A 13165-nucleotide genomic window follows, 5' to 3' on the forward strand; every position below is an offset into this window, starting at 1 on the left:
TTAGCTCCTCAGTACCTGAGTGAACTCCTCTTGTATTACAGTCCTTCACGTGCATTACGCTCTCAGGCGTCCTGTCAGTTGGTAATACCTAGAATTTCAAAATCAAGTGCAGGTGGTAGATCCTTTTCCTATCTAGCGCCTAAACTTTGGAATAGTCTTCCCTGCACTGTCCGGGAGGCAGACACACTCTGTCAGTTTAAATCTAGACTAAAGACGCATCTTTTTAATCTTGCATACACTACACTTCCATAATATAAATCCTCTGAGGGTTTAGGCTGCATTAGTTAGATCAACCGGAACCAGGAACACAACTGATGTACTTGTTGCATCAAAGAGTGCAGAACAGTACTCTACTCTCAGCCAGTCTAGTCTCATTGATCCAAGGTTACCACAGCGAGCAGGATGCAGTTCATGGCCTGACCTGATGGTAGAGTGGAGAATGGGAAGTGGCGACCTGACAAGAGCTGAGATGATAGAGCTGGATAAAGATGACTTGACACGTCTTCACTACAAAATTTAAACTGCTATTAGATTATTAATGATAATCTTAAAACTACAATTTACCTTATTAGTAAGTTTATTTATTTTTATTTTTAGCCTTGTTGTGCAAGCACTGTCGAGCTTGTGCAGAGGCAGCAGCTTTTGCCAGAGGGGAACTGGAATCCCCTGGTTGGGCCTGGGTTCTCCTGAGGTTTTTTTTCTCGATTTGAGTTTTGGGTTCCTCGCCACCGTTTGCATACTGTTCTTTTGCACTATTTGCCTGGCCGGGGGGGCTGCTTTAGAATTTTAAAGTTTTACTTAATTAATATTGCATATAGGAATTTATAGTCTGTTATATTTGACCTGTGTTTCTCTCTCCTTTATCTTAAATGTGTGCTTTCACTGTGCGTGCGTGCGTGTGTGTGTGCGTTTCTGTGTGTGTGCATGCGTGTCTGTGTGTGTGTGTGTGTGCGTGCGTGTCTGTGTGTGTGCGTGTCTCTGCGTGCTTGTCTGTGTGTGTGTGTGTGTGCGTGCGTGCCCGTGTGTCTGCGCGTCTGTGTGTGTGTGTGTCTATGTCTGTGTATTTAATACGTGTGCATATTGTGTGTGTGGAGTGTTTTGTATGTGGGTATGTCTGTCTTCTGTGTTTTCACCTTTTTCTTGTTTTTGCAGGTACAACTTTAATTGTTTTGCTTATAGTCAACATGTCTCATGTACAGCTGCTTTGTAACAATGAAAATTGTAAAAAGCGCTATATGAATAAAGTTGAGTTGATATCTGTCAAAAAATTAGACCTTAACAGTTTCAACAAATGAAACTTCCTAAATCACAACCAATAATCTCTCCCTATTATTCATAAACATTTACTCAGTAACTTTTAATCAAAGTCACTGAGTGCAGCTGTGACACGTCAGAGGAGATATGGCCCTCCCGGCTGAGACTGGTTTCTCCCGAGGTTTTTTCTCCATTTATCATTGGAGTTTGGGTTCGTCGCCACAGGGCTGTGTTGGCTTGCTCACCGGGAGTCTGCTGATATTAGATTAGTTTAAAGGTTTGGTAAATTCAGTTAACATCCCTTTATTAGAAAGATCTTGCTTGTTCTATAAACACCATGCACTGTGCTGTGTTTTACCTTTTCTGTGTATTTCTCTTTCTCTTTTCTCCTGTAAAACTGCTTTGGAACAATGCACATTGCGAAAAACGCTATAAATGAACTTTTCAACTGAATTGAAGTGTGTACTGTACAGTTAAAACCGGTGATATTAAGTGAGAAATGTGGAGATTTTAGCGTCATCTAGTGGTGAGGTTGAAAATTGCCACCAATGGCTCACTCCACCGCTCCCTTTCGAAGCACTACTGTGGCTGATACAGAACTAAGATGACGTCACATTTTTACGAAAACGTTTTTATGAAACGCGCTCTGTAGAGCAGTTTGGACGTTAAGGGCTACTGTGGAAACAACCTGGTGAATTTTTATGTAAAGGGACCGGCGGTGTATGTAGATAGAAATAGCTCATTCAGTCTTTAGACATATCTGAACACATATTTATGTATATTACACCGCATTTCTGTCAACAGATCCTCCAAAAATCTACACACAGCACCTTTAATGGTAAACTATGTGAGTGGTGGTAGGGTTTTGGACAGCACCCAGAGTTAGCGGAGTGTCACCGCCTGACGCGTCTGGTGTCCTCCTTCAGATCAGAGTGATGCAGACCTCTGAGTTGACAGTGAGGAACACACAGATGCTCAATATGACTCAGCAGAACACTGAAGGCCAGTGCGGCGCTGACTGTGGAATTCTAGAATAATTTTCACGTGTTGATTTCATTTTGTTGACGTCTGTGGGTTTACTGTATTTCATTATTTGATCTGAGATGTGTGGGACTGTCTCACATTATTAAAGCTGGTTTAAATCCCGTGCTGAAATTCAATGTCTGTTTATTCAGTCAGTAGTCAAGTCAGTAGGTGTGTCATGAGCAGGTTCAGATAGAGTTACAGTGAGCTGTGTCTTCATGAATAAATCAACTCTCACGCTGAGATCACACTCACACCAGGCTCACAACACTTACAACATGGACATAACAGTCCTGCCGAACAACAATCATCCAGAGAAATTCCTGCAGCTGGATGTGGGAATGCTGCCAGTTACACACGGGATGTTTCAGATCGGTGCTGCGCTCTCTCGACAGAGACAATGGCACAACCGCATGTATTCACAGGTAAGTCATGTCTGTTATCATGACGGAACATGGCACAGTTTCTCTGGCTCATGTCAGATACAGTGCTGTCGATACAGGTGTAGCTCTACATCTGAAAAACGAATGCATTTTTTTAATGTAAACTGTTAAGAACACAAGAAATATGTTCTCAGCTTTCAAGTCCTTTTCTGATGGCATTTGTTTTCTATAAGCAGGTGGCATAAAGTAATCATTTCAACAGATTGTCTGTGACTTTACAGGTCTTCACGTCATTTTAATATATTGTTTTATCTCACCCACCCGCAATTAATCAGAATGTTACTTTTTATTACTTGAGCCACCTGCCTGCTGATATAACTGTGATCCGGCATAACTAGACAACACAAGTCACTCTTTAGCTAGCACATCAATTCTAGCTATTTGCGCTAACCTTTTGTCCTATGACTTTCAGTGAATGATATCTGATATTTTACTAGATACTTTACCTTAAAGCACTTTGAGCACAAAAGCAGTTTCTTGACTTTCTTTACTTACAGTAAATCAAAGTACCGTGAGAGTGATTGGTAAAAGTTGCTTTTGAAAAACTCTCGCAACACGTTAATGTCATACGCCGATCGGTCTGCGTGCGCAGCCTCGGAATACGTCAAATGCACTTAATAACAGACAGGTCTGACTCGGTTGAAAAACCAATCAAAACTTATAATTCAGCTAGCGGGTGGGTTACCTGCGCTTTGACGCTCATCCAGATGCACTATGATCGTCCGTTCATTATTGCTAATTTACAGGAACAACGTTAATGTGTTGTCCTTAAATGAACACAAAATGTCTTGTTTTTAACAACTGTTTTTAGAGTGTATAGCGTTAAAAGCAAACTACACAGTATGTTTTATAGACTCTATATTTACTTTCTTTACTATGGCAGTAAAGGGGAATGAGATCCGACATTCTTCCAAATATCTTCCTGTTTGTTCAGCAGAACAAAGACAATGTATACAGGTTTGGAACAATCTGAGGGTGAGGAAATGATGACAGAATTTTCATTATTGGGTGAAGTATCCCTTTAATGGAATGAAAGATCACCATAATCTAGAACCAATCGAAAATCCTGAGGGTTCTTTACTGTTTTATAAAATAAGTTTTAATAATATATTTTTTTATTTGTGTTCTGCTTGCATTTGCTGTGCCACAAACTGTTGAGTTCAAAACGTTATTGAAAGGTCAAATTAAATATGTAATTAAATATTAAAATGTAATTAAATATGTATTTCAAATACATGTAATTCAAATACTGTCCATCTCTGAGTACACCCAATGATTCAGTAGCTTGTGGAAGCGGGTTTAGCCACAAGAACTTGTGGTTTTCTGTATGAATTTATCAGTATCTCTGCAACATCTTCATTTATTTCTTTTTCTGTACATTATGGCCAAAAACATCTACACTTTGTCTTGTCTGTCCAAAAGACAGATTGTTTTTTGTTTTTTTCAGATGCAAACCTAAGTCGTGTGCAATGTTGTTTTTAGAGAAAGAGGCATTCTCCTGGCAAACCTGTCCAAACAAGTCAGAATCTGAAGCTTTATTCGCCAAGGGTGCTTATGCACACAAGGAGTTTGTTCTGGTTACAGGAGCTCTATTGTCTTAAACACACAGTATGTACACAACACAGGAAATAGAAAAGAAAGAATATAAGGTAAGCATGAGACTAGTACACAAAAGTGCAGTTTAGTTATTTGCAAGCGTGCCTTGTAAGTACTGTAAATTACAACACCATAAAAACTATAAGAGTCACACTTGTTAAAGCTTTTTCTAATTCTACAGTCCTGAACTTTAATATTTAACATCTAACTGAGGCTTGTAGAGTCTGACATGTACAGCAGCTCTTGGGCTTTTGACCATTTCTCTGAGCTCAACACAATCTGATTTTGCTGTGTCGTCCACTCCAGACAAGACAGTGTTTTCAATGTTTTTAACACTCTTCCTCGCTGTAGAATGATGGACATCTGCTGCTGATGATCAATGAATCAATGGCATACACTACTTATCCTCTTCATTCCTGTAGAAGCAGTAAGGGTGTACAAATGGCTTCTCCATTTCTAAAACGCTGATTAAACTGACTGGACCTGAGCATTAAAGTGCTGTAAAAGGTTTTATATCATGGTCTGTCTGAATACTTGATTCTGATTGTTTAATGCACAGCTAGCTAAAATGGATTATTCCTTACATAATACAGATACACGATAAAAGCCATAATACATAATGCTTCTGTAGTCTGTCCTTGTGTGTACATGTCAGTTCAGTGTCTCTGTGTTGTGTAGGTAGGAGAGAGAAGTCACGATGATAAGCCGTCAGCAGATGGCGGTGGTGTGTTCAGAGACAGAGATCTAGAAAAACACATCACTCCACAAACTCTGAAACCCAACATCAAACACAATCCTCTATATGCCCACATCAGCATCATCAACAACACAGAGGAGAACAACAAATCCAAACCATCCTGGACCATTCAGGAATATGACAGACACATTGCACACGGACAGCTGGGAGACTACATGAAGGTATTAAACAATAATACACACCAAAACTGCTGTCTTTGTGTGTGTGTGTGTGTGTGTGTGTGTGTGTGTGTGTGTGTGTGTGTGTGTGTGTGTGTGTGTGTGTGTGTGTGTGTGTGTGTGTGTGTGTGTAAAAACAAAACAAAGAACAGCACAATTAGCAATCCGCCTGACGTCAACTTTGCGTGGGGGGTGGGGGATGGGAGTGTGGTTTGGGGGGATAGGACAGTTGAGACAGAAGCGATGGGAAGGAGAGAGGGCAGGAGGAACAGGAAAAAGGACCACTAGGTGAGATTCAAATTCGGGTCACCCGCTATTGCGCTACATGTCTGGATCACTGTCCACACGCCACAGGCTACCAGTGTAATTACCTCATTATCTTCAACATCAGTGTTACTTTAACACCCAGTTGAGTGGGACCATATGTACTCTGAGCAGTGTTGATTTAACACTGGGGATTTTGCTGTGTGGCTGTCGATCCCCATTTTACATTTCCACAAATACATCAATATAAAACATATCAATCCATCAAGAATTGAAACATATAAGATCACTGCACATATTTTAGTGTGAAACCATATCTGACTGACACCATAATAAATCTCTAATACAAAGATCTTGTATAACACACAGCAAAATCGCCAGTGTTAAAAAAGGTCAAATGAACTCTCACAGTGTATATGTAATCCACACTTCGATCGTGTGCATTATATATACACTTTGAGTGTTCATTTATCCTTTTTTAACACTGGCGATTTTGCTGTGCACTCAATAGTCACTTTTAACTGGACATACACCACTAATGACGCTTTACGTGTTTTTAATACATTCTGGTTCAGGTAAATATGGTTTGTTTTTAAAGTATAACATACCTGTAAAATAAAAACAAACAGTTATGATCATCATTCAGAAGAGTTCTAGTGCTTTGTTTCAATACTGTGATGTTATTGGCCACAGACCGTAACTGCCCCCCACACACACATACACATCATCTCATCTCAGCGCTGTCAACTACAGGCTACTTACCAACAGAAATCTTCAGAGTTAAATGATATTACAAATATAAACCCAATATCAGATATTGATAGAAACACGAATCACAGGTGCAGGGGATGAAGATTTGTTTCTAATAATGTCCATGAATTTCTAAAATGAATGAGTAAAGTCAGTGTTAAAACAATGATGGTCAGTATATTTCACAAATCAAATTACATAATTGGTTCAAATCAATATTTCATTTTCAAATTTCAATCTGGCAATTCTTAAAAAGTATACGGTTTGCACAACCCTAGAAAAGATAGCACACACCTAAGGTATGACTCTAAATTCATCACAGAAGGTACTGTAGGAGTTTAGAAGAAACCCTCAGCAGAAAGTTGCATGATTTTCTATAACTAACCCTGAACAATGTAGTAGTTAAAACATTTCAAAACAAAAACATTTCTATTCGTATGAAACTGAAGTCTGGTCAATCTGGTTTTCTGATCTTTCAGGAAGACCCAAGAGAGCTAAACTTCTGGCTGGAAGATCTCTACACCCCCGGCTACGATTCACTGCTCAAGAAGAAAGAAGCTGAACTGAGAAGAAAGAAGATTTGTAAAATATTATCATCCGTCATTTTATTGGTTTGTGTGATTGTGATCATTATTACTGTGCCAATTGTGTTAACACAATCTAAAGACTGACGGGAATGAAAAAAAACTGATGAAATTTACATATGAGAACATACTATTTTCCTGTCTAAAAGCATTTTTATATTCGCAGTGGGGGCGCCAGAAATAAACCGTAAAGTAATGTTTTTTTCCGTATAAAATTACATGGTTTTCGTGTAAATCTGTCGTCTTTTTCTGTAATTGTAAGTTTTTTTAAACTGTATTTCAAAAATACATAAAAATATGTTTCTGAATGTTTCTCACACATCTCTACACTGAATGAGTGTTTGTCAGATTTTCTCTTGGTCTGTGGGATTTCTATGAAAAGTTATGTTGACTTCACGTTCATGAGCAGCAGATGTATGAATGCTTCATCTGTCGGTGTGTACTGTAGGTTACTGTGCATGAATCCACTGAGAAAACCACTGAACTGCTGTTTCTGAACTTTCTTCTTCAACATCACGCTGAGTGCTCTTATTTAATGTCATGAAACTTTAACAAGTCATCAAATAAATGATATTATATTATAGGTGAATGTTTTTAATGTAGTTGTATTAACCCTGATCAGTGATTTCAGTAAAACTGCTGTACTCATATAATAGGTGTAATCTCTTTCAAGAGGCAATGTTTGTCACTCAAATCTAGCTCTTTAGTGTTTGTATTTGTTTGTTTAAAGAAACCAAAGGAGAATTAGACATAAAACTGCAATTACATTTTATTATTTTATTATGACGTAAAGGGTTATAGAGTTATGTGGATCTTGCAGATGAATTAGAGGAATGCTGGTCTGGTCTTGACTCAGTCTCACACTGCCGCCTTGGTCTCAACACCTCAAAATCTTGGTCTCGGTTTAGGACTGTGGTCTTGACTATAACAGTAACACTACTCAAATCATTGGTGAACTATTTATAGCAATATAGTGAATGGATAAACTGTAGTAAATACTGCTGTATACGGTAAGGTTTATAATAAGGTAAACATTAGAATACATAAGACAGATTTTTTTCATGTGTGCACTGACCATTCATATCCATCACGTCCACTGAAGAGAAAGCGTAGACCGCTTGGCTCCGCCCCGCTGCTGACGCGTCTGTCCCGTCACATCGGCACGTGAAAGCAGCAGCAGCAGAAGAAAGTCCAGTCCAGAGAGGAGCGGAGAAAAGAAAAGTTCCATTTCCTCGCGTCAGACTGTGAGGAAAATGGCGAGTGTGTTGTGAACGGAGTATACTGGCACAGTGAGCCGTGGAAACGATGCGCCAACTTCTCAAACGCTTCCTCCATATTGTCCCTACCGTGGACTGTACGCGAGACCTGCCGAAGGAACTCAAAACAGCTTTCTTTCATCGACCAGAGAACCGCTTCACATACACTCGGATCGGATAAAGATCGCGATCAATACCAGCGAGAGATGTTTACCTCGCGCTTAACGGGACAACGGCCACCGTCGGGTCGCGCGGCGCGCACACGATCGCACTTTGCAGATGTGAGATAATCACGACCGCTCGAGGAGACCGTGCATGCGAGATCAGCTGTATGATGATGGCCCTCAGGTCCAGAAGACCGTGGCTCAGCGTGATCGTGGGGGTGCTTTTGGGCTTCACGACCGCGTCGTGGCTGCTCGTGCCCAGAGTCGTGGAGATGAGCGCGAGGAACAGAAGATCCTCCTCAGCGTGTCCGTACTACAGTAAAGTCAGGAGTAAAGTTTCATTTAGTGACGTCAGACAGCAGCGGGACGGCGATGAAGGTGAAGAGGAGCTAAACGCACGTGCACCTCCGGCTCAAAACTTTCTGTATGTGGGGGTCATGACGGCTCAGAAGTATCTGACCTCCAGAGTCGTGGCCGCCCACCGGACCTGGAGCTCCAGCACACCGGGCAGGGTGGAGTTCTTCTCCAGCGAGGGCTCCGAGAAGGTGGTGCTGCCCTCTCCGGTGCCCGTCATCTCACTGTCAGGCGTGGATGATTCATATCCGCCACAGAAGAAGTCTTTCATGATGCTGAAGTACATGCACGACCATTACCTGCATCAGTACGAGTGGTTCATGAGAGCTGATGATGACGTCTACATACAGGGTGAATATGAAGAGAAAACCGAGCTGATAGCAGGGCTTTGGAAATTTACTCATTGTCATGAATAAAAAAGACGTTTTTGGAAACACGCACGCACGCACGCACACGCACGCACACACACACACACACCTTGGAACACTGAGCTCACGAAAACAACATTACAATGCTATAAAAAGTAGAAAAACAAATATTAGAGAAAAATAGGAAATCTCTTGCTTATGTAGATCATTCTTGTTTCTCAAAAAAGTTTGCTGTTGGTTGTATTAAATCTTAAAGTGTATTTTTTTATTTATGTGGTTGTATCCAGAAGAGGTTTTAATAGATTATTTTGGTGAATATAATAAAAATGTAATATAATAGATATTTACTAAGACTTTTTAAGACCATTTAAAAATGTGTAAATGTAAAAAATCTCATTCTCATTGTATAATAACAATAACATTTTCATATATTATTTATAAAGAATGTATTGTACAGTAGCATTTGCAGCATTTATTAATATACCTTTAATTTATAGAGAATGAATGAAAACAATAGCACCACTCGCACCCTTAAAAGAGAAACATGTAAACTGGAGCGCAAATGGAAACAAACCCAATTAGAGGTCTTTAAAATTGCGTGGAAAGAGAGAGCAAACTGTTATAAAAAGGCACTAAAAGCAGCAAAGGCAGAGCACCTCCGTAACCTCATAGAAACTAACAAATACAATCCAAGGTTTTTATTTAGTACAGTTGCTAATCTAACAAATAAACAGACATCACCTGACCTGGGTATTCCGCTGCACCTTGGTAGCAATGAATTCATGAAATATTTTCATGAACTTTTTTACAGAGAAAATCGAAAACAAACGAAACAACATAGTAAAAACCCAACCTCCAAGTCTGTCCTATGAATTAGTTTAGTTTTTCACCTATAAAACAGGAAGATTTAATTAAACTTATTGCAACATCCAAACCTACAACATGCTTATTAGACCCCATTCCAACTAAATTATTAAAAGAGTTATTACCCGTTGCAATTGAGCCCATTTATAACATTATCAACTCGTCAATTCATCTAGGCCATGTCCCAGGACCCTTTAAGCTGGACGTTAATTAAACCATACTTGGACCCCAATGAACTAGGAAACTATAGACCGATTTCAAATCTCCCTTACCTGTCTAAAATACTAGAAAAAATAGTGTCCACTCAGTTGTGCTCTTTCTTACAAAATAATGACATACACAAAAAATTCCAGTCAGGCTTTAGACCGCATCATAGCACTGAAACTGAGCTCATTAAAATTACAAACGACCTGCTTATAGCATCAGATAAAGGTAACATCTCACTCCTAGTCCTGCTTGACCTTAGTGCTGCGTTCGATACTGTAGACCATAAAATACTTCTAGATCGCTTACACAATTATACCGGTATTCAGGGACAGGCACTACAATGGTTCAGATCTTACTTATCAGACAGACATCAATTTGTCCATTTAAATGGGGAATCGTCAAATCTAACGCAAGTAAATTATGGATTATCTCAGGGATCGGTTTTAGGACCCTTGCTATTCTCCATATACATGCTTGCCCCTTGGCAACATTATTAGAAAACATGGAATTAGCTTCCACTGTTATGCAGATGATACTCGGCTATATATCTCATCAAGACCAGATGATTCCTTCCAGCTATCCAAATTGGCAGAGTGCATCGAAGATATAAAACATTGCATGACTACTAATTTCCTTCTTTTAAATTCTAATAAAACATAAATATTACTTATCGCACCAAAAACACGTAAACAGAATATCTTAGATTATAACCTGCAAGTTGAAGGCTGCACTGTTACTCCAACAAATACAGTTAAAGACCTCGGCGTTATATTAGACAGCAACCTGTCATTTAAAAATCACATCTCAAATGTCACAAAAACATCCTTCTTCCACCTTAGAAATGTTTCCAAATGATGAAATATTCTATGTGTTGCTGACGCAGAGAAGCTTATTCATGCATTTGTGACCTCAAGACTTGACTACTGTAATGCACTACTTAGTGGTTGTCCTGCAACATCAATAAACAAACTACAGTTAGTTCAGAATGCAGCTGCCAGAGTTCTAACCAGGTCCAGAAAATACGATCACATAACCCCAATGTTATCAACCCTTCACTGGTTACCCATTAAGTATCGTATTGACTTTAAAGTTCTTTTAATCACTTATAAAGCCTTAAACGGTTTAGCCCCTACCTACATAACAGAGCTTCTACCACACTACAACCCATCACGCTCTCTAAGATCTCAAAACTCCAGACTTTTGATAACACCTAGAATAACTAAATCCACCAAAGGGGGCGGAGCTTTCTCATACGTAGCACCTAAACTCTGGAATAGCCTTCCCGATACTATTCCAGGGTCAGACACACTCTCTCAATTTAAATCTAGATTAAAGACACATCTTTTTAGCCAAGCTTTCACTTAATGCATAGTTAATGAACAGAAGCTACGCTAATTATTCTCTTTCTGCCCTCGCCTCGGGATGCCCATCCCGAGGTAGGGAGAGATTCCGCCAGGCCCAGATGAACATCATATGCCCATCCCCAACTAGAGATTACGCCAGCTACATCTGAAAATCCCGTGCCATCCTCCTGCGGACTGACTGACCATCCCAGCTCCATCTCAGGCAATTCCATCACCACCCAAGAGAAAAGCGACCATCTGACCAGCCCAGCTCAGGCAATTTCATCCCCAACCAAGAGCAAAGAAGGACTACTTGTCACATTAATGCTAAATTTACATCACATGACAGCAGTTTGAAGTTATCGCTGCACTCAGTGACTTTGATTGGAGGTTGCTGGGTGGGTGTTTGTGGGGAGTGGGGGGGCTTGTCAGTTGTGGTTTGGGGGGTTTCATTTGTTGGGACTGTGTGGGTCTGGTTGGTCTTGTTTTGTGGTCGATGTCGGACAACGGAGGAATAAAGTTAATTATGCCATTACTATTTTCCCCTGGTTGTTCCTCTGTTGTCTGTTGATGATCGCGGAATGGGACCTGGTTGGACCTGCACGGTTTCGGCAGGTGGGGCTTCCTGGGTCGCGGCTGGTGGGCTCTCCCTGTTCTTCATGGACGTTTGCTCGGTGGCTTTTGGTCGGGGTCACTGAGTGCAGCTGACACGTCAGAGGAGATCTGGCCCTCCCGGCTGAGCCTGGTTTCTCCCGAGGTTTTTTTCTCCTTTTATTCATCATTGGAGTTTGGGTTCCTCGCCACAGCAGGGCAGTGTTGGCTTGCTCATCGGGAGACTACATTTATTTATTTATTAGATATTATTTATTATAGAATGATCTTGCTTGATCTATAAACACCATGCACTGTGCTGTGTTTTACCTTTCTGTGTTTTTCTGTTTTCCTTATTTGCTCCTGTAAAGCTGCTTTGGAACAATGCACATTGTGAAAAGCGCTATATAAATAAATTGAATTGAATTGCTTGTACTGTCCCAGGTTGATAAAGCACTCCGGCTTGAAGTGATTCGCACAAACAAGCAGGTTTTTACTTATGGTTTCTGAGGGATTTCCACTAAAAATAAAATAAATCCACTCCTGTCTCTTGCGAGGTTAGGACTCGCTTGTGAAAACAACAATGGCGGCAGCGTGGAATTGTGTAGATTAAGGGGCGGTAATATTATAATAAGATCCTGTGTCTACGTCACATCAGGAGTGAAATCTGAACGGCTCGATTTCTCACATGCTTACAGGGAATCAGGGATCTTGTTTTTCATGTGTTCTGGGCTGCTAGATGCACCGGGGACCCGATTATAGCACTTAAACACAGAAAAAATTGGATTTTCATCTGATGACTCCTTTAACTCAGTTTTGTTTCTGTGTAGGTGAGAAGCTGGAGTCATTCCTGCGCTCTCTGAACAGCAGTAAAGCGCTCTATCTGGGTCAGACGGGTTTGGGTACCACAGAGGAACTGGGTAAACTGGCCCTGGAGCCCGGAGAGAACTTCTGTATGGGTGGTCCGGGGATGATCTTCAGTCGTGAAGTTCTCCGCAGGATGGTGCCACACATCGGTGTGTGTCTCAGAGAGATGTACACCACACATGAAGATGTGGAGATCGGACGCTGCGTCAGGCGTTTTGGAGGGACTCAGTGCGTCTGGTCATACGAGGTAATGTCTGTTAACATCCCGCTGTGGTATTTCAGCTGTGAGCTCAGTTTCATTTGGGGTCAGTTCTCCAGTGAT

The 13165-nt window shown here is 40.6% G+C and overlaps 2 protein-coding genes across 2 annotated transcripts in view; both read left to right on the top strand.

Moving 5' to 3' along the window:
• Nucleotides 1-2459: 2459 nt before the first annotated feature.
• On the top strand, nucleotides 2460-7379 carry LOC130545709 (major intrinsically disordered NOTCH2-binding receptor 1-like). The gene is made up of 3 exons (XM_057320406.1): nucleotides 2460-2702; nucleotides 4995-5234; nucleotides 6725-7379. The coding sequence occupies exons 1-3, from the start codon at nucleotides 2496-2498 to the stop codon at nucleotides 6914-6916; spliced, it is 639 nt and encodes a 212-aa protein (XP_057176389.1). The 5' UTR covers nucleotides 2460-2495; the 3' UTR covers nucleotides 6917-7379.
• A 508-nt stretch (nucleotides 7380-7887) lies between these two features.
• Nucleotides 7888-13165, top strand: part of chsy3 (chondroitin sulfate synthase 3) — a 34912-nt gene continuing 29634 nt past the window's right edge. Inside the window, exons 1-2 of the mRNA XM_057320399.1 lie at nucleotides 7888-8954; nucleotides 12807-13090. Of these exons, the coding sequence (XP_057176382.1) occupies nucleotides 8417-8954; nucleotides 12807-13090 (822 nt within the window). The 5' untranslated portion in view covers nucleotides 7888-8416. The remainder of the gene's footprint in view (nucleotides 8955-12806; nucleotides 13091-13165) is intronic.

The sequence above is a fragment of the Triplophysa rosa genome, linkage group LG22 (genome assembly GCF_024868665.1).
Source record: "Triplophysa rosa linkage group LG22, Trosa_1v2, whole genome shotgun sequence".
Lineage (NCBI taxonomy): Eukaryota > Metazoa > Chordata > Actinopteri > Cypriniformes > Nemacheilidae > Triplophysa > Triplophysa rosa.